This window comes from Mangifera indica, chromosome 9 (assembly GCF_011075055.1).
Source record: "Mangifera indica cultivar Alphonso chromosome 9, CATAS_Mindica_2.1, whole genome shotgun sequence".
Lineage (NCBI taxonomy): Eukaryota > Viridiplantae > Streptophyta > Magnoliopsida > Sapindales > Anacardiaceae > Mangifera > Mangifera indica.
The window spans coordinates 10,156,163-10,176,937 of record NC_058145.1 but is presented as its reverse complement, the minus strand read 5'-3'; the positions used below and the strand labels follow the sequence as shown (position 1 = coordinate 10,176,937).

The 20,775-nt window shown below is 32.1% G+C and overlaps 2 protein-coding genes across 3 annotated transcripts; one reads left to right on the top strand and one right to left on the bottom strand.

Moving 5' to 3' along the window:
* The first annotated feature begins 7,368 nt into the window (after positions 1-7,368).
* Positions 7,369-11,290, top strand: LOC123225351 (non-structural maintenance of chromosomes element 4 homolog A-like). Its single transcript, XM_044649287.1, has 7 exons — positions 7,369-7,775; positions 7,901-7,981; positions 8,451-8,706; positions 8,949-9,042; positions 9,769-9,985; positions 10,077-10,168; positions 10,625-11,290. The coding sequence occupies exons 1-7, from the start codon at positions 7,553-7,555 to the stop codon at positions 10,886-10,888; spliced, it is 1,227 nt and encodes a 408-aa protein (XP_044505222.1). The 5' UTR covers positions 7,369-7,552; the 3' UTR covers positions 10,889-11,290.
* A 79-nt stretch (positions 11,291-11,369) lies between these two features.
* On the bottom strand, positions 11,370-20,375 carry LOC123224846 (enoyl-[acyl-carrier-protein] reductase [NADH], chloroplastic-like). Of its 2 annotated transcripts, none has more exons than XM_044648575.1 (13): positions 20,101-20,375; positions 19,121-19,434; positions 13,538-13,647; positions 13,377-13,432; positions 13,208-13,292; positions 13,073-13,120; positions 12,698-12,772; positions 12,510-12,621; positions 12,343-12,394; positions 12,202-12,253; positions 12,029-12,086; positions 11,845-11,943; positions 11,370-11,736 (listed from the first exon to the last, which is right to left on the bottom strand). In XM_044648575.1, exons 2-13 carry the CDS (start codon positions 19,395-19,397, stop codon positions 11,582-11,584), a joined length of 1,179 nt encoding a protein of 392 aa, XP_044504510.1. In that variant the 5' UTR covers positions 19,398-19,434; positions 20,101-20,375; the 3' UTR covers positions 11,370-11,581. The 2 variants fall into 2 exon arrangements, with proteins under 2 accessions (XP_044504510.1, XP_044504511.1); XM_044648576.1 differs by having other exon boundaries at positions 19,121-19,390.
* Between the last annotated feature and the right edge of the window lie 400 nt (positions 20,376-20,775).

Here is a 20,775-nt window from a genome sequence, read left to right as displayed (position 1 = left end):
AAAGATGAGAGATCGGTCAAATGCGTCGATCGTCAATGGTGGTAGGAGAAGAAAGCAAACCCTATAGGTTAAATCTAAACTTTTCAAACTTTAAGGATAGGTTAGTTGTTAGTTTTTAAAACTTGGAGGGGGGAAATAGTGAAATTTTAAAGTTTTAAGGTTTTAACTAATAAAATAATGATTTTGCCCCTGTCTCTAACTGAAAAATTGGACGGCAATTTGGTCATAAATGGGAAAAAGGGTTTTTGATCTCCCGTGAGTATAGGTTTGAGATTGGCCTAAAAAATGGATGGAAAATAGTCCTTTTCCCTTGTATAAATATCAGTACTCTTTTAGTAAACATTGGTGGATTGAGTTTTTGAGTTTTGTTTTTGTTTCTTAGTTGTGTTTTGCACTTGATAAAATGTGAGAAAATTTTATTTAGACTTTGAAGTAGTTCAAGTTCAAATTTTTGGTTTTGGATACTAAAAGATTATTGGTTTTGGATATTAAAAAATTATAAATCATGATTTTATTCTTGCATATGTGTACACACACAAAAAAAACTCGAAAATGTGATAAAAATAATATGTTGTTATAAATATAAGTTAAACAAAATAAAGGAGAATTAAAGTAAGGAAGATAAAGGAGAATTGTAGTGAGGAAGAATTGAGAGAAAAAAGTGAAAGAGAGGAAGAGTGTTGCTATACATGGATGCGGATGATTCGATTACAAAGGAAGAGGGGGGTATGATAATCAAAATCTACCACCCTATAAGACCAAAAATTTGACTAACTTTCAATCTCATTAAATGAATTCTCGTAACTTTTTAAGAAAATTATTTCACTCTCATCTTCCATATGGTGGAAAAATCCACCTTATATAATATTCTCTCTTAGATTTTTATCACTTACAGATAATTACATTAACTTTGCTAAGGAAAAATCCAATGGAATAAAAACCAAAGTAGAAGAACGTAATTATGTAATGTCTTATAAAGTGGGGTTAGATGTACTTAGATTGCCTCATTAAAAACTTTATTAGAAAAACCTAGTGGGATAAAACTTAGTAAAAGAAAAAAAGATTACAGTGCACATTTTGTCTAAAATATGATAAATTTAAAAAATTTGCTCCTTTTGATAAATGCTTCCCCTGATGAATACTCTCACTCTTTGTAAGGGATTAATTTGTTTGCTTGTTGAATTGTCGCATATTGATGTTATACACTGATTTTTCAAATATTGATGTCGGTAATATCTTAGTGAATAAATTTGCAAGATTCTCACTAGATCGTATTTGTTTGACATTAATCTTTTTGTTCTACTAGAGATCATGAGTGTGAGATATGTTTGGTTCTGTCTCCTTTAATGTATCTATCTCTAATTTGGGTAATATATGTTACATTGTCTTCATATAATATGGAAGAAGTGTTTGTTGTAGAAGGAAGACTGCACGTATTCTGGATATGATGGATGACAAACCATAACTATATGTATTCTCGGTTGGCTTCATGGAAAGCTAGAGTCTTTGAATGATTTGAAAACGTTAAAACCAAAGTCTGTTTGAAGACATAATGATATCGTTATGTCATTATAAGTAAAAACATATCTCGTCTGCAAGTAGTCTTATGAGGGTCAGAAAGATACCCAACATTTGCATATCCAATTAAATTATGATTTTTAGAAGATTTAACAAAATAGAATAATTCCAAATCTCTAGTCTCACATAAGTAATAAAGTATATGTCTGATTCTATTCCAATAACAATAAGTTGGTGTAGAGTTAAATCGGATAAATTAACTAAGAAAGATATATTCGATCTAATGCATTGGACCAAATATAATAAGACTCAAATAGCATTAAGATACAGTACGTCAAGATCAACTATTTTTTCATTTTCTTCTTTATGACGAAATGCGCCTTCTTTCAAACTGAGAGATCAAATAACCATTAGGGTGCTCAAAGAATAAACCTTATCCATATTAAAGTATTTTAATAATTTTTTCAATATATGTTGATTGATGGATTAGTATTTCATTTGAATTGTGCTCGATTTGTAGGCTGAGACAATATTTAGTTTTCCCCAAATCCTTTATGTCAAATTTCTTTTTTAGATATTCAGTAGTTTTTTAGAGTTCTTCAAAAGTCTCAATGAATGCATGTCATCAACATAAATTGTTGTAATGACAAATCCAAATTTTGACTTTTTTATAAAGACAAATTGATATATAAGGTCATTAACATAATATTCCTTTTTCAAATATTCACTGAAGTGATTGTACCACATTCATTCGGATTATTTTAATCCGTACAATGATCCTTATAATTTAATTGAGTATATACCTTTTAAATTGACCCTTTTTGCTTCAGGCAATTCATTTCCTTTAAGAAGTTTCATATAAATTTCAATATCTAAGTTTTTATACAAGTAAACAGTAACTACGTCGATTAGACACATATCCAGTCTTTCAAAGATTGTTAAACTTATTAAATATTTGAATGTGATTATATACATCAAATGTGTATATGTTTCATTAAAGTTTATACCTGGCATTTGAGAAAAATATTGGCCTACAAGTCTAACTTTATATTTAGCAATATCATTTTTTTATTTCTTTTTTTCATAAATACTCATTTATATCTAACAGGTTGTACGTCTTGAGATGTTGAAACTATAGACCTAAACACTTGACATTTTACTAGAGAAACTAATTCTGCTCGAATTGCTTTTTCTCATTTAAGATAATCATGTCTTTGGCTGCACTTTCTTGTATAAATATAATTTAAAGATATTTCAGTATTATCATTTTCTTATTCTTCAGGATTTTGTATCACTTCAAAGGTTTATGTCACTTCAGGAGTTTAAGTCTCTTCAAGGACTATAATCTCTTCTGGAGGAATATTAGATAGTGTGAATTTTTTTATTTATTTTTGAATCATCATGATTGATATATGTTTGATTATTTTTTTTCTTTTACGAGGGACAATGTCTTTCGATCTAACCAGTCCGCCACACTTTTGAAATGTAGTAGATTGATTAGTCATGATTTAAATGAATTTTTCAACAGTCACATTAATTCTTGTTGGTGCATTGGCAGCTGAAATATGTGATCTTGTCATTTTTATTGTATCTACAAATGTATTAGACATTTGGTTGACAATAATTTGCAAACGCACTATCCTCTGTGCTTCAGTTTCATTTTGGGATGTATGATGATCTAAATGAGACATAGTAGGTACGTACCAAGTAAGTTTATATCTACCTTTAAAAGGCGTTTTCTCTTTCTCTAAAGGTGGGAATGTTGTCTCATCAAAGTGATAATTTGTAAATTGTATAATAAAAAGATCACATGTTAATAGTTCAAAATATTTGATAATAGATAGTTAATTATATCCAATATAAATTTTCAAATGATGTTAGAGTCTCTTTTTTGTGTATTGAATAGATGCAATATGGACATATATATCACAACCAAATATCCTCAAATGAGATATATTAGGTTGGTGAATAAAAACCAATTGTAGAGGAGACTATTGATCATAAGAAGAAGGTCACAAATGAATTAATGTTGCAACATGTAATAGAGCATGTCCCTACATAGAAGTTGGTAATTGGATTTTTAGTAATAAAATACGTGTAATTACTTGGAGTCGTTTGATGAAAGACTCAGCTAATCTATTTTGAGTATGGACATATAGGACTGAATGTTCAACATCAATTCCTATAGACATGGAATAATCATCAAATGTCTTGGATATAAATTCATTAACATTATCTAGTCGTATTGACTTAATTGAATAATCTATGAAATATGTCTTTAATTTGATAATTTATGTTAATAATTTACCAAATACAATATTTCGAATTGACAATAAACAAACATAAGACTATTATGCAGATGCATTAATTAAGGTCATAAAATAATGAAATGACCCACTTAGTGGATGAATGAGTTCACATATATCCTTCTAAATCTTTTGTAAGAATGATGAAGATTCAATTCTAATTTTGGAGGGAAATAGTCTTATTACTATTTACCTTGAGAACTGACAGTACATAATTTTTCATCAGACAATAGAATCTTGTGATTATTTAATACATATCTATGTGAATTTTCAACAATCCTATACATCATTGTAGATCCTATTTGGGTTGAATGGTCATACCAAAACATAAATACTTTTGAATCGAAAAATTTTTGGCTTGATATTGCGTAGGTTTCAATTGCTTTTATGTTTGTATAATACAATTCAGATGATAAAACAAATAATTTTTCTAGTATAAGCCTTCTTCTGAAGGTATTACCAGTTATACAGATAAATTTTGTACCGTTTTCAGTCAAGGTTTTAATGTGATAACCATGATTTCTTATACCTTTAAAATTAAGTAGATTTCGTCTAGATTTACTTAAATATAATGCTTAATTTGGTCTCATTTTTCAACAAAATTATGATTTTTTTGGAGCCTTCAATCTAATTTATGGGTCCTACTATAGTAGTTACTTTAGCTTCAATCGGTGCTAAAGTTAAAAAAAAAAAATTTTCTTAAGAATTGTGTGCGTTGTTGCATTATCTACTAAACACATGTCTCTATCATCAATTTTTGAAGTCAACACTTCAATTCTGGAGTTTGTTTTCTTTTATTTAAAAATTTTGTTACTTATAACGTACACAAAATATTGAAAGAAAGGAGAATATAATAATAAAACACAAAATAATATTTATGACTCTAAAATAATTATATATGATGAATTTTAATTATGAAAATTTGGGACATTCACATTACTAGTCAAGTGACCCATATTTTATTTTTGAAAGAAGTTTTGAAATATCAAGATTCATTAAAGCGACATGATCTAAATCATTAAAAATTTAATTCTTATGGATACTTAATATAGATTCATCCAATGTTTGTGTGTACTATATGTCCACACCCAATGACATTTATGATCACGTCTATTATTTTGTGGGTTACTCTACGTTATTCTTTATTTTATTTCACTCTTAGTCCACTTTTGGTGGTGTAACTGAGATTTTATATTATAACCATCTTCAAATCAAAATTATTTCATCCATGATCTTACTCACACCTATGAAAATTACTTCTGGTAGTTACATTTACTTCATGAATCTATGTAATACTTGTGGGACGAGTTTGATGGTTTTTCATTAACGAAAAAATATTAATTTATAATTTCTTTTCCCAATATTACTATTACAAGAGCATATTATAAAAAAAATAAAAGGTGGAGAATATTTTCTCTTCCACATTATCTCAATCAGGGACAAATTTTAAACATCGCAGAGTTATACTAAATTATAGAGCCATTAAGAGTATTATTGAATATGATGTTCAAATTTATCTTTTAAATTTCTTCACAAATCTAGTGAATTTTTTATTATATCTACATATTCAGCTTGCAATTCTTTGGGTTGTGATGTTGGTAAAATAGTAGTTTCGGATTTATCCTTTTGGAACATTTTATTTAATTACTTTCTCAAAGCTCATAAATTCTACGTGGAAAATCATATGAAAAGAATATTTCATATTATCCATCTAATTTTAGGAACTTTAGGTTCAAATATTGTCATATTTATAAAACTTTTGGTTTTATAGACAATATATATGAGTTAATCTTTGAAACTTTAGGTTCAAATATTATCTCATATTTACAAAATAACTAATTTTGTAGGAAAATATTATGATTAATTTTTAAAAATTTCAGGTTCATATATTATCTCATATTTATAAAACTTTTGGTTTTATAATTAAATCCACAATATTATAATATGTAAACTTTAATTTTGATTCTATTTTGGACTTCAAGTCCATTTTTTTATAATATATGCGAACTTCAGGTTGCAAATGTGATATAATTAATATAAAATAAATACTTTGATGAAACTTAGGACTTCGGGCCCATACACACACACACACACACACACACACATATATATATATATATATATATATATATCTCACGATTTTACAAACTTCAGGTTACAAAATAGATATAATTACTATAACAAAAATGAATATTCAAATAATATTCAAGACTTCTGGCCCAGATTTATATTTTTGTGAACTTTAGGTTATAAATTATATTCATGATTTTGTAAACTTTAGATTACAAATGATATTCAGAACTTTAGATCTAGTTTCATGATATTCAGGACTTCAGGTTTAAATTTATAATTTGTAAACTTCGAATTGTAAATATGATACAATTATAAATGAAAAATTAAATAGAAGAACAACATAAATTAAAAGGTAACTAAAATATTATAATTGAGATATTCGTATTTGTAATATACAAATAAAATAATAATATAATTAAAAGATAATTAATATTAAAATATACCTGAACTGATTATGCTAATAACGTGTTATAAATATAAATTAAACAAAATAAAAAAGAATTGAAGTAAGGAAGAATTGAGAGAAAGAAGTTGAAAGAAAGGAAGAGCGTTTTTATACATGGATCCAAATGATTCAATTAAAAAGGGAGATGTAATCAAAATCTACCACCTTATAAGCCAAAAATTTGACTAAGTTTTAATCTCATTAAATGCATTCTCACAACTTTTCAAAAAAGTTCTTTCATCCTTATCTTCCATATGGTGGGAAAATCCACCTCATGTACCATATGTCACTAATATGAGTTTTTGAGTGTTACTAAGAAACAAAAACAAAACTCAAAAACTCAATCCAGCAATATTTACTAGAAGAGTACTAATATTTGTATAAATAATATATATAATTTTATGTATAAATAATGATAAATTATTATATAATTAAATAATTTTAAATTAAAAATAAAGTAACATTTAATCATATAGTGATATATTATTGTTTATATATTAAATTATGCATATAATTTTATTGTTAGAAATAATTTTAATCTTAATTTTAACTAAAATTTTTATTAGAATTTATTTATTGATAAATATTTAAAATTTTTAAAATAAAATAAAAAAGAAGTTTGAAATTTCATTGTATCTGAATTGGATAAGTCTTTGGCTTATAAGATATCATGTCCTCATCATCGTTACCTATCAAGATCAACCATATTTGGACACGTATACAATTTATTTCGGCCGTACCCACACTTTTGCCAACTGCAGTAATAAGGTTGCCTTCACTACTGGCTATAGCTTTATCAAAGGGTAAACAGTTGATCCATACTAGTGTGGCATAAAACGAACAAGGGAGACACTGAAACACGAATATGATTGTCAAGATTCTTAAGTAATATTTAATGCTTTTGCCCGATAAATAGAATCAATCACCCCATAAAAAGCCCAATTTCCCACCCGGGTTGAAACCAAAGCCCTGGCCCATTAACAAATCCAATTGCATAAATTCACCGCGCGGGAAAATCATCTCCAATTTTTTTTAGGAAAACCCTAAACTTGTAAAAATTTTAAAAGCTCAAAAATTTCCCTCTATTTGCATCTTCATAAATCCCTCTCAAAATTTGAATTCTACCTATCACATTTTCTCTCTTGAATTTCTCAACAATTTTCTTTAGTTTTCTTTCTTGATTTTCTTGGAGAAATTCGGAGGCCAAGTTATGAGAAAAGCAGCGAAGCGAGAGCCGGCCAACACTAGTGGTAGTAGTAGAGAACGAGTTAGCGACAATGCGGAGCAACTCAGGTCCGTGAAGCGCGAGAAAGTGAGTCATAGCCGAGTCGATTTGGGCGCCGATGATGAGTCGACTCAGGCGAGTCAACAAGATGCGGTCCAGCGTAGAGTTCTTCGGTCGAAGTACCTCGCTGTAATGAACAAGATCAACGGTAGTGTTCTACGTTTCAAAATTTAAATCACTCTTTTTAAGATTTGTACTCATTGATTTTTGAATTTCTTTTACTTTTTTAATATTTATCTGTGTTATTATATATATATTCATATATATTTGCAGATCAACGGGATGATTTGTCGAGAATAGATTCTCAGAAGTTCAACACAATCATTAACGAAGTTGAGAATTTGCATCAATTAGGTAATTGTCGATTTACATGTTAATAGATTTAATTTCAATGAAATCCAAAGTGGCGAAAATAAGAATAAATTTGTGAAAAAATTACTGCTTTGGTGTTATATGTTACTGGTTATTATATTTATTATTATTTTACCATGAAAGGAAAATCTATACTGTAATTATTATAGTTTATCCTGCCATCGGAATTCATTTACTTGAACTGAGACGGCTTTGCCGAAGCATTTCTCTGAGAATGTATTGTCTCTCTCTCTCTCTCTCTCTCTTTTTTTCCTTTTTTCAACATTTATGTTTTGAATAATGTTATAATGTTAGTAAAGTAATGGTACATAGTATTGAAATAAAATTGTTTATTGAAATCCATTAATTTAAATGGTGGAGGGATTCTCCTTAACATGTCTCTTTGAGTATATAGGTTTTTTTAAAAAAATTAAATTAAGATTTTTTTTTGTGATGCCCAAACGGGATGCAGTGCAGAAGCCAAGGGAACAGGTAGCAGATGCAGAAGCACTGTTGGATATTGCTAATACATTGGTGTCTTCTGTCCAGTCACAATCCAATGCGGGAGTAACACCAACTGATTTTGTCAGTTGTTTGATATCTGAGTTTGGGCAATCCAATGGTAGGAGATTAGCCTCCCAAGAAAATACCCAAATATCAATCAATTGGAAAGATATTGGTCTTGCTATTTCGCCGTTTTTATCAACATGCCATGGTTGTTGCACCATGTGAGTTTTATCTTACTCTTTATAGATAATGCTAATAATGTGTTTTGGGGTCTCACTGGTTGGAGTTTTGTAATGTGAAATGTGATATTTGGCACATGGAATACTAGATTAGTAACCAAACTTAAATTCATTACTATAAACTACAACTAATATACCTTTATTTTTGTTTTCTTCTAATCTTGTTCTCTTTGAAGTATGTTGACAGGCTGTGGTTTTGCTTTACTTTGTGTTGTTTGGTGAAGGATTGGGCCTATGAATAGTGAGGTTAAACAAAGGAAGAAGATTGCTGATCGCAGAAAGCATGAAAAGCCTACTCAAGCTGCAAGACCCGAGGAGGTGAAATTGCTTTCCCCCACCCTTTTGTGCTCATCTATGGAATATTTCTATTGTGATGAGCTGTGTAATGCTGTAGCCATGAAGAGTTCTTTCATTAATGAGGTGAATGCTGGTGATCTGGGTAACAAGGGTAACAGTAGTTTCTTCTGGGAATTTGTTGGGCAGAAGTGTTAGAGGTTCAGTCGGGCTTTAGTGATGTATAGTGGCATATTTTCATCTTTCTCTTTTCAAAATGCATGATCTGTTTGTATTACTTTAAAAAAATTAATAGACATAGAAAAGATGAAGAAGTCATGAAGTTCAGATGGTTTAGTATGAAATACCATTTTCTTTGGAAGAGGTTTTTAGCTTTGGTTTTTATGTATATGATTGCATATATCTATCTGGTTTACCAGTCTTTTGCATAATTGTTTGTATTAAGCTGCATTTTCATCTCATGAGAACACCAAAATACTTAAGTTCAAGGTCACCTTTGTTGAACATTTTTTGCTACTTTAAATGGTCACAGCTTGAGTGCAGTTGTCTGAAATATACTAGCATGGTGCTTATGTTCAAAGTGCTCTTCTCTCTATTCTCAATTTTTACATTTAGTTTTATGTGTAATTTGCCAACTTGAATGGTTTATGAGTTTCTTAAATGTAGAGTTGGACATTTATCCTTGAAGTTATTCTCTGTGATGCTTTCACAACTGTGGTGATTTTTGTGACTTCTGGTTGTGTACAACAGGTTGATAGCACTGAGGCAGAGAAGAAAACAGATACAGATAAGAATATGTCAATAATGTTTGAGATCTTAAGAAGGAAAAAACGTGTTAGACTTGAAAGTTTAATTCTAAATAGAATGTCATTTGCTCAGACTGTTGAGAACATGTTTGCCCTGTCATTCTTAGTTAAAGATGGTCGCATTGAAATAACTGTTGATGAAAATGGCTCTCATATAGTTGGTAAGACATTTTATGCAATCAGTTTAAAAATTTAGTCGTTTAAAGTTTATATCATCTGTGCTACTGAACTTATTTATTTTTTCCTTTTCAGCACCTAGGAATGCGCCAAGTGCCAATGCTGTCATGTCTGGCGATGTTACATATAAGCATTTTGTCTTCAGATTTGATTATAAGGATTGGAAGGTATGCTATAGGAGCCTGTTTTGCTTAGTGATAATGCCATATTAGATGTTTCTATTGGTGGTCTCAGTTCTAAAATATAAGTTGCGTGGCCTCTAATAATTATAATTTCATGGAATCAATTAACTGTGCAGTTCTGATTACATCACTACATAGGTTCAGTCTAAATTTTGCTTAGTTAAAAGTATAATGGATCATGTAACCTATGATTAAGTGTTTTGAAGTGTCCTCCAATTTAATTATGGGTTAATGTAAGATGAATATTAAAAATTTTTCATCGATAACTTTGGTTAATTCTTTAAAGGTGAAATTTATGGTTAATGGAGCAATGCTATAACTTATCTTTCTAGCATATGCATCATTATTAAATAATATGCTTAATTTCATTTTTTTTTTTTGGTTTTTCATGTTTACTAATTGTTTCCCCTAAACCCAAACATAATATAACTTGTTAAATAGTTAATGATGGATGCGGTACCTGCTGGGGAGGAGCTGATGCCGCATAGGGAAAAATCAAACTCTTATGGTGTTCCTCAGGCAGAACCAGCAGCATTAATCTCTCAAGCAGCAGCATTACGCACAACCCCAATCAAGAAATTATCCAGGAACCGTGGCTTGGTAATAAGAGAAGAATCAGTTGTCGAAGATTCGCCTGAACTTGAAGATGCAGTTGCTGGTAGAAGAGCCACCAATATGCTAAGGTGTAAGCGTAAACTCATCTGAAGAAGAGGCTTGTTTTGATGCTATAAACTGGTACTGGTGGCTGCATTTTTTGTTCAGAGTAATGTCATGTACATATGGTCAGGTAAAACCCAAAATTGATAATCTTATTTTGTAGATATTTAAACTCTGATTCCGTGCCATAGCTTTAAACTTATAAGAAACCATCTTGAAGAATGCTCTTTCGTGAAACAAGTATGGTACAACTAATTTTGTACACCAACTAGGGACAAATTTCAATTCTAATGATTGAAATTTGTTACATTTTTGTATAAAGGTTGGTTTTATTGTGTCAAAATTGTGTATTGCCAAAACAATTAGCATTTTCCTTGTGCATTATCTCAGATTGTTGTGCTGTCAAAATTGTTATGAAATGAAGTCGATGAAGCTCATCTTTCAAGCCTATCATATTATCAATAGGTTGTGTTATTGATTTAATAATATATGTATATATATTTTCCATAGTGTGAATAAACATTCATCATTCCTGGACACTAACAATTTTATTGTAGCTAAAAAATTTAATAAGATCCTTTCAAGTTACATTTTCTAACTGGCACTAACATTTAACACATTATTGAAATTTGTTCATTTAACAATGAATTCGGCCAGCAAGAAAGTCATCATAATGACACAATCCCTATTCTAAAAATCCTGTTCGTCCTAGGGAAGAAAATGTATGTTGCCATTGTTACACTAGTGATTGCTTTTTGATATGTCAAGCTCCTTGAATATTGGACTGTTGACACCCACTCCCATTGCATTAAGACCATTGTCGACATATATAACAGCCCCGGTAATTGCGGTTGCCAAAGGTGATGCTAAGAAGGCTGCTGTGTTCCCCACCTCATCTGTTTTCATCGTTTTGTTAAACTTAGACAAATGAAAATCATGTTCAACAAATAGCACCAACTGAAATCGAAACTATGATGGGACGGGGATTAAGTTGTAGCTTTTACCTGCAGATAGTTCTTTCTGCAAGGGCGCATTCTCTAATGAATATTCAATCATTGTGTCTATGAATCCAATTGCTTTTGCAGCACGGCTTCTTAGTGGTCCTGCAGACGAACAAAATTATCTGCACGCTCTCGGAAAAAAAAAAAAAAGGTGAAAGTCTGGTAACCAAAGGTGTAGGAGAGATACCAGCAGATATGGTATTGACCCTGATTTTGTGCTTTCTTCCTGCTTCAAAAGCAAGCACCTGTATGATCAAGTAAAGCACAAAAATGAATCAACATTAAATAAGAATTTTGGCGTAGTGATATTAGAATGAACGCGAATAGCAAAACATGAGTAGAGAAGAAATAAGAGCTCACTCTTGTGTCACTCTCTAGCGCAGCTTTAGCAGAACTCATACCTCCACCGTATCTGTTATGACAGTTAAAAATTTCATCACACAAGAAATTATAATAACACAAACTGGATGGTTGTATGATATCAACGTACATCAAGCATACCCTGGAATGATCCTCTCCGAAGCAATGTATGTTAGAGAAATTGATGAACCACCTGCATTGATGAAACCGAATTTAGATTCTAGAAACGTGTCTTGTTGCAATATATTATGTACTCAGATGATTTGATTAGGAAGAATCATGGCAGATTATAGAAAGGAGAAACATGCCTGGATTCATTATTGGAACAAAATGCTTGAGTAAGGAAACATAAGAGTAACTTGAAGCAGACACAGCCGCAAGATATCCGTTCCTCGATGTCTCTAGCAGAGGTTTACTCACCTGTTGAGAAGATCATTTCTCATCAAGTACAAAAAATAACAGTTTCAAGAGATTCTGTATACAGAAACTTTAGTACCTCTGGCCCATTGGCAAGTGAATGCACAAGGATGTCGATGCTGCCAAAATCCTGTTTAACAGATTCAGCAACTTCCTGCAACACATTCAAAAGCAACCAAACACTTAAAAAAAAGAAAAAGCTAAGCAATGGCATCAACAATAACAATCATAGAAAGAAAAATATGCTAATTCTAAAAGTTTGAGTGGTTAATCACTGAATGACTTATGGGAAACAAAATAAAGCAATATGTGATCATAACATTAGATGTGAAACTAAATTACATATCAAATTCATCTTTCTGTCTGAAAATGGTCAATGAATTATTCAAAAAAATAAATTCACAAAATTGTTGACTATAGAAGATCAGGAATGAAACAATTTTTTGTTATATACCTTAACAGTCCACTTAGAGGACCCTGCATAACGCTTATTTGCTTTCACCTGCACAAAATCACAGGATGAGAAAATGTTTACTGTAGAAGAATTTGAACATTCTTCACATATTTTAGAATAACTGCACATCCTTACATCTTCCGGCACATCCTCAGGGCTGTCATAGACTGCATCTAGGGGATACACTTTGGTGATTTCCATCAAAGAACCATCTGGCAACCTGAATCATAAAAATCCTTTCAGCTGAACCATTCATCAAGAACTGACCATTATAAAGTCATATAAACCAAGACTAACAACTTACACACGTGATTCATCAAACTTTCCACGTCGCAAACTGGTTTCAAAAATGTTCAAAGCCTAAACAAGAGATGTAAGTAAATGAACATCTTTCTTACACAGCTTGAAAGACATAAGATTATTTGAAAATAAGGAGAAAATAAGAATAGAGGTTCAGAGTCTTACAGGCACCCACGTTCCCACCAAAATTTCTGCACCAGCAGTAGCAAGAGATTTTGCTATAGCCCAACCGTATCCGTTGTCATCAGCAACACCAGCAATAAATGCCTTCTTACCTGAAGACATCAGTATCAGAGTTTATGAACTTGTATGGTAAAAAAAAGTTTTTCATATATTTTGATCTGTATTGGTACAGATATATATAACTATACAAGAGGCTAAATCTGGTAAGAATCCTAGAGAATAAAAAATAATTGACAGCTTTAATTGACAACTATTCATTAGCTATTTTAGAAAACTAAAATACGAACAAATCACACTAATTCAGCCTAATTAACCTGTGAATCTTGCAACACTCCCCCTCAAGCTGGCTTGAAGATGTTTTCCATAGCTAGCTTGCTAACTAGAAGTTCAAATTGTCCCTTGTGTAGCCCTTTGGTGAGTATGTCTGCTATTTGATCTGTAGTTGGTACATAGGAGAGACAAATTAACCCACTTTCAATCTTCTCTTTGATGAAGTGCTTGTCAACCTCAATGTGTTTCGTTCTGTTGTGTAAAACCGGGTTGTGAGTGATTGAAATGGCTGCCTTGTTATCACAATATACTTTCATAGGATAAGACACCGAGATCTTCAAGTCTTCAAACAATCTTTTCAACCAAATTGCCTCGCTAATCCCATGAGCAAGAGACCTGAACTCAACCTCGACACTACTTCAAGCCACAACATTTTGCTTTTTACTCCGCCATGTAACAAGATTTCCTCCAATAAAGGTGCAGTAGCCTGAAGTAGAACGTCTGTCAGTAGTACAACCGACCCAATCTGCATCAGCGTAGACTTCTATTTGTAGGTTGTTATTCTTCCGAAACATAAGGCCTTTTCCAGGAGTTCCTTTTAGGTATCTTAGTATTCTATACGCTGCATTAAAATGTTCTCGTCCAGGTGAGTGCATATATTGGCTAACCATACTCACAGCAAAAGCTATATCAGGACAGGTATGTGACAGATAGATTAACTTCCCTACAAGTCTTTGAAATTTTTCCTTATCAATCACATCTTTAGCTTTAGCTGGATCAAGTTTCAAATTAGCGTCAAGTGGAGTATCTGCAGCTTTACAACCTAAGAGACCTGTTTCACTGAGAAGATCAAGGATATATTTCCTTTGGTTTACAAAGATACCCTTTCTTGATCTAGCGAACTCCATACCAAGGAAATATTTTAATAATCCCAGATCTTTAATCTCAAAATCTCGTGCCAACTTCTTCTTTATGTTTACTAATTCTTCAGAATCATCACCTGTCAAGATTATATCATCTATATAGACGATTAAGATAGAGATTTTACCTTTCTCCGATCGCTTATAAAACATTGTGTTGTCAGCCTGGCTTTGATGATAACCATGGCTTTTCACGGCTTTTCCAAAACGTTCAAACCAAGCTCTCGGAGATTGTTTAAGGTCATATAGGATTTTTTAAGTCTACAGACTTTATCCTGTCCCATCATCTCAAATCCTGGAGGTGGGCTCATAAACACCTCTTCTTCTAAATCCCCATTCAAGAACACATTCTTGACATCTAACTGGTGTAATGGCCAATCATAATTAGCAGCTAAAGACAATAATACCCGGATGGAATTGATTTTTGCAACAGGGGCGAAGGTTTCCTGATAATCAATTCCGTATGTTTGAGTAAACCCTTTAGCAACTAATCTCGCCTTGTATCTCTCAATACTTCCATCTGCCTTACATTTCACTATAAACACCCATTTACACCCGACGGTTTTTTTATGTTTGGGTAAATCAACAACTTCCCACGTTCCACTTCTCTTCAGAGCATTAATCTCTTCCATTACTGTTGATTTCCAATCAGGATCATCGAGTGCTTCTTGTATGTTTCTTGGGATAAATAAGTTAGATAACTTAGATATAAAGACATTATGTTTCTTTGAGAGTTTAGCATAGGAAAGATATCGGGATGTAGGATGAGAGGTACGTTTAGCTTTCCTAATAGCTATAGGAATATCTAGATCACTAGACTCAGTATTAGGTACTGGATAAGGAATAAAATCAACATTTGGGTCATTAGGGACATGAGTATGAATAAGAGGAATGTTACCTGGAATAGTTTCAGGTTCTGTTCTCGGAGCAGCTGATTGAACTGGTGCTAAAGGAACCATGACCCTTTTTTTATGACCTTTCTTCCTTGAATAAGTTAGGAGCTTTTTACCATGTTCTGTGAGAACTATGGGTTGTATTTCTCCCCCTGTTGAGGATTCAGAAATGTTTGGCAAAACAGATTCAGGATCACTTGTTTCCTCAGTATTATTAGTTTCCTCTTTATTTAAAAGTTTATTTTTAGATGTGGGACTAGGTATAGAACCGGTAATAGGTGTAATAAGATCAGTAGAATCAATGATTTTAGGTAAAGGAATAGCAGAAATATCCCAAAAATTTCCTTCTTCTCCTATCTCCCCCTAAAGAGAAATTTTTTGAAAGAAAGGTTGACTTTCAAGAAATGTAACATCCATAGAGACAACTATTTTTTTAGTTTGTGGATTAAAACACTTGTATCCTTTTTTGTTTGGAGCATAATCAATAAAAATACATTTTTCTGCCCTCGGATCAAGTTTAGATCTTCCTTTACTATTTATGTGGACATATGCTGTGCACCCAAATATTTTAATAGGAAGATTTGAAGGTATTCGTGATTCAGGAAAAAAAATTTTTAAACAATCAAACGGAGTAATATAGTTCAAAACACGAGTAGGCATTCTATTAATAAGATAAGATGCAGTTAAGACAACTTCTCCCCATAAATATTTAGGAACATTCATTGAAAACATAATAACTCGAGAAACTTCAAGAAGATATTTATTTTTGCGCTCAGCAATACCATTTTGCTGAGGTGTATCGACACAAGTAGTTTGATGATGAATCCCAAACTTCCAAGAATTCCTTTAAAGTATTCAGTTCCATTATCTGTGTGAAGAATCCCAATTTTGGTTTCAAAATGGTTTTCAATCATTGAGTAAAATATTTTAAATAGTTTTTCAACCTCAGATTTTTCCGACATTAGGTAAACCCAACATAAACGGGTATGATCATCAATAAACGTCACAAATCATTTTTTATTAGAGGGTGTATTAATCCTTGACGGGCCCAAATGTCACTATGGATTAAGTAAAATGGTTTTGAAGCTTGATAAGTTTTAGGATTATAAACAGTCTTATGACTCTTAGATAAAATGCAATTCTCACAATATAGTTTAGAACAATCTAATCCTTTAAATAAACTAGGAAATAGTTTTTTAAGATAAGGAAAACTAGGATGCCCTAGTCTATAATGCCAAAGCATAATTTTATCCTTAACTAGAGTAGAACTAATACCACTTAAGCCTTGAGCTTCTTTATTCTTGGAATCTTGATCTTCAAAATAATAGAGGCCATTGATTAATTTAGCATTGCCAATCATCTTCTCCGAGTTCAGTTCCTGGAAAACACAACATGATTCAAAGAAAATAACACGACAATTAGAGTCTCTGGATAATTTGCTAACCGATAATAGATTACAAGTAAGTTTAGGAACATGTAAGACGTTCTTTAAGGAAATATTTTTTGAAAGATTTACCAAACCTTTGCCGGCTATAGAGGAATAAGATCCATTTGCTATACGAATTTTTTCATGGCCAGAACAAGGATAGTAAGAATGAAACAAACTAGACAAACTCGTCATGTGATTAGAGGCTCCCAAATCTATGATCCAAGGAGTAGAATAATTTAGTGAGTGACAAGATAATGCCTTAAAATCATTACCTACTTGAGCCACTGAAGCATTAGGAGCACTAGATGAACCTGAGTTGAACTTCAGCAATTTCAGGATTTGATCAATTTGCTCTTTGTTGAAGGAGGCCGAATCTGCCTCATGTGCAGCAGGAGTCTTATTAAACCGTCCTTCATGAGAGCCCCTCCAATTTGCTGGCTTTCCATGAAGTTTCCAACATGTCTCACGTGTATGACGTGGTTTGTTGCAATAGTCACACCAAACACGAGGCTTGTCATTGGATTTCTTGTTAGTATTTCGGCTAGCATTCACCCCAACCGCAAGAGCAAAGTTTTCAATAGGACTGCCAGGGTTTTTCTTGCCGAGCATAACAAGACGGTGACTCTCCTCACGGCGGACTTCAGAGAACACTTCACCAATAGATGGAAGCGGTTGTCTACCGATGATCCTGCCTCTAACTTCATCAAACTCCATATTAAGTCCAATAAGAAACTTAAAAATACGATTATCCTCCACCATTTTTTTATAATGGTTACAATCATGAGTACATTTCCATTCATAATCATTGAAGAGGTCCAAGTCTTGCTAAAGACGTTTCAAGGAATTAAAATACCTAGTGATAGTATCCTCACCTCGGCGGATTTTTTCCAACTTCAAAGTCAACTTATATACCTGAGATTGATTTCCCAAGTCTGAGTACATTTGGTTGACATTGTCCCAAAGCTCCTTAGCCGTATGATAGCACATATAATTGGAGCTTATGTCTTCCTCCATCGAATTCACCAACCATGTCATCACCATCAAGTTCTCCGCGTCCCACGTAGCATAGCTAGAATCATCAGATGCAGGTTCCTTCTTTTCTCCAATCAAATATCCCATCTTGCCCCTACCACGGATATACATGCACACAGATTGAGACCAGCGCAAGAAATTCTCTCCATTTAGTTTAATCGTGGTAATTTGAATAGAGTGGGATTCCAAGGTGGGAACCTGAGTGGTAGTCGTGGATGTAGGTAGGTCTGTAATGTTGGTTGTCTCTGAAATCTCAGACATGATGATGAAAAAGAATAGAGAGGAAGGAGATAGGTTGATACAGATGAAGGCTAGGAATTCAGGAAATAGAGTTCCTGCTCTAATACCATATGAACTTGTATGGTATAAAAAAGTTTTTTATATATTTTGATCTGTATTGGTACAGATATATATAACTATACAAGAGACTAAATCTGGTAAGAATCCTAGAGAATAAAAAATAATTGACAACTATTCATTAGCTATTTTAGGAAACTAAAATACAAACAAATCACACTAATTCAGCCTAATTAACCCGTGAATCTTGCAACAGAGTTAGTTTGAGAGGTTAAACTTTTTAATGATTAAAAGAACATCATTGTTAAAGTGGATAAACAATGAATAATTCAACTTCAACATCATACCGGTTGAACAACTTGAAAAGGTTCTGTTCCAACATTGATATACAATACCTCCATCTAAAGACATCAACTAGCCACAACAAGAGCTAACTTATCATTCTTTCACTAGTTTGTACCTATATAGATCCATTGATTGTTTTCAGGGTGAAAAAAGTTTAAGCACATAATTAGCATAGGGATGTCATTTTAATGGTTTCTCTTTGCACTTTTGAAAGATCATATAAGCATGCAGGGTTTAGTTAAAATAAAATGTCCTAGCAACAACTAAAAAAGATAGCAAAATCATTCTCAATAAAAGACATTAAAACTGCACATAATGAAGTAATAACAGAAATTTTTTTGAGTGATAAAAAATTCAAGGAAGATGAAAAAGAACAAACCTCTCAAATCAATTGATAAACCTGATACAGGCTTGCTATCACTAAATTCAGCCATTGCTTTTGTAACAAACTTGTCAAGTTTTACCGATGATGACATAAAACTCCGGTGGAGAGGTTGAGCAGATGATAGGTGACCAGCGCTTGCAAGCTTGGCCAAGGAAGCTTTCTTAGAAACTCCAGAAACAAAGGCAACACCTGCCTTGAAGGCTCTATGAGAAGTTGAAATGCAAGGCCTCACTCTTGCCATCTGAAGGCTGGAAGCCGCTTTTGCTGCCATTTCCAACAAACCAACTCTTTCAGAGGAAAATAAATACCTGCAAAATAAAAGGCTTTGAACCACAACAACTATGATGGAAAAACAATTCTATATTCAAGTCATAGATTGCTCATCATCAATGTTTGAGGCATAAATCCAACCATTTGGCTTTGAAAACATGCCTTAATTGCAAAAAGATGAGCCCAGATAAACTAACTCCACAAACTAAATTACCTATCACATTAAACTTCAATGTCATTTAAGTTAAAACAACAAATCACACAACACTCAAAGATTCGAAATTTCCACAATTTCCCTCCAACTCTCTAATAAAATATAACACAAATCCTCTTAAAAAAAATCTAATAGCACACTACATTAGCCAAAAAACCAATAACTGAATCATTCAATGTCCTTGCATTACAAAATAAACATGTTTTTTTTTTTATTTTTAAATTTTCCATTGAACTCCCTTAGATTCAAATAAAAACATACATAAATGTGAAAACTTCCAACTAAAATTTCAACCTGCCATTACCAAAAGGATTAACTAAAACCTTAAATCTACCAAGAAAAAAAAAACACGATTAGCCCAAAAAAGACCCACCTCCGCATTTACAATAAATCTTCAAAGGAAAAAAAGACCCACATCAGAGAGGGAAAAATATATGAAATTAATAAGTATAGAAGCTTAAAGAGATCTATTTAGAAAGAAATGCAATACCTTTGAAAGAAAGAGAGAGCCAATGTGAGTGAAAGAAGAAGAAAAGAGAAAGGATTTTGAATGTGGAAAAACAAAGAGAGGTGACGAACGTTTCAAGAGATGAAGTGGGAAAGAGTCGGATGAGATCGAGAATTGAATTTGATGGTGTCTAAAAGTGAATGGAGTTGGTTGGGGTTAATGGAGGCTTCGAAAGTGCAGAATGCAAGGATTTAGAGTGGGGGTTAAGTGATAGCTTTCCCGTCAGTGGAAAGTTCCGTATGAGAGATGGCCTTTTTGTTGCTAAGAATAATGTGGAGTTTTTCATTGGGCTTTTTTAAGTCAAAGTGGACTTCGTGAGAGATAATTAAATAATAAAAAAAAATCTTTTTATAGCTATAATAATAACATGAACTCTTTTAAAAATTAAGAATTTGGAGTTAAAATACCGGTAGAGGGAAAATATTAGTCATTTTTTATATTATCAAGTGATATATGAATGGTAAATGTAATGGATAATTTTTTGATATAGATTATGTATATTAATAATGAGTATTAAAAACAATATGTTATTATATAATTAAATATTATTTTATTTTTTCTAATTATATAAGAATATGTTAATGATAATACTTAGATATGATAATAGATCGTATCAATTCGGTCTTAATGTGACTTATTGTATTTGTGACTTGTGTT

Coding starts and splice junctions, on each gene's coding strand:
- LOC123225351 (XM_044649287.1), top strand. CDS start 7,553: ATGAGAAAAGCAGCGAAGCGAGAGCCGGCCAACACTAGTGGTAGTAGT. Junction 9,043..9,768: donor AAGCTGCAAGACCCGAGGAG/GTGAAATTGCTT, acceptor TGTGTACAACAG/GTTGATAGCACTGAGGCAGA. Junction 9,986..10,076: donor AAATGGCTCTCATATAGTTG/GTAAGACATTTT, acceptor TTTCCTTTTCAG/CACCTAGGAATGCGCCAAGT.
- LOC123224846 (XM_044648575.1), bottom strand. CDS start 19,397: ATGGCAGCAAAAGCGGCTTCCAGCCTTCAGATGGCAAGAGTGAGGCCT. Junction 12,622..12,697: donor CACTTGCCAATGGGCCAGAG/GTACTAAAGTTT, acceptor TCTTCTCAACAG/GTGAGTAAACCTCTGCTAGA. Junction 12,254..12,342: donor TCGGAGAGGATCATTCCAGG/GTATGCTTGATG, acceptor CTGTCATAACAG/ATACGGTGGAGGTATGAGTT.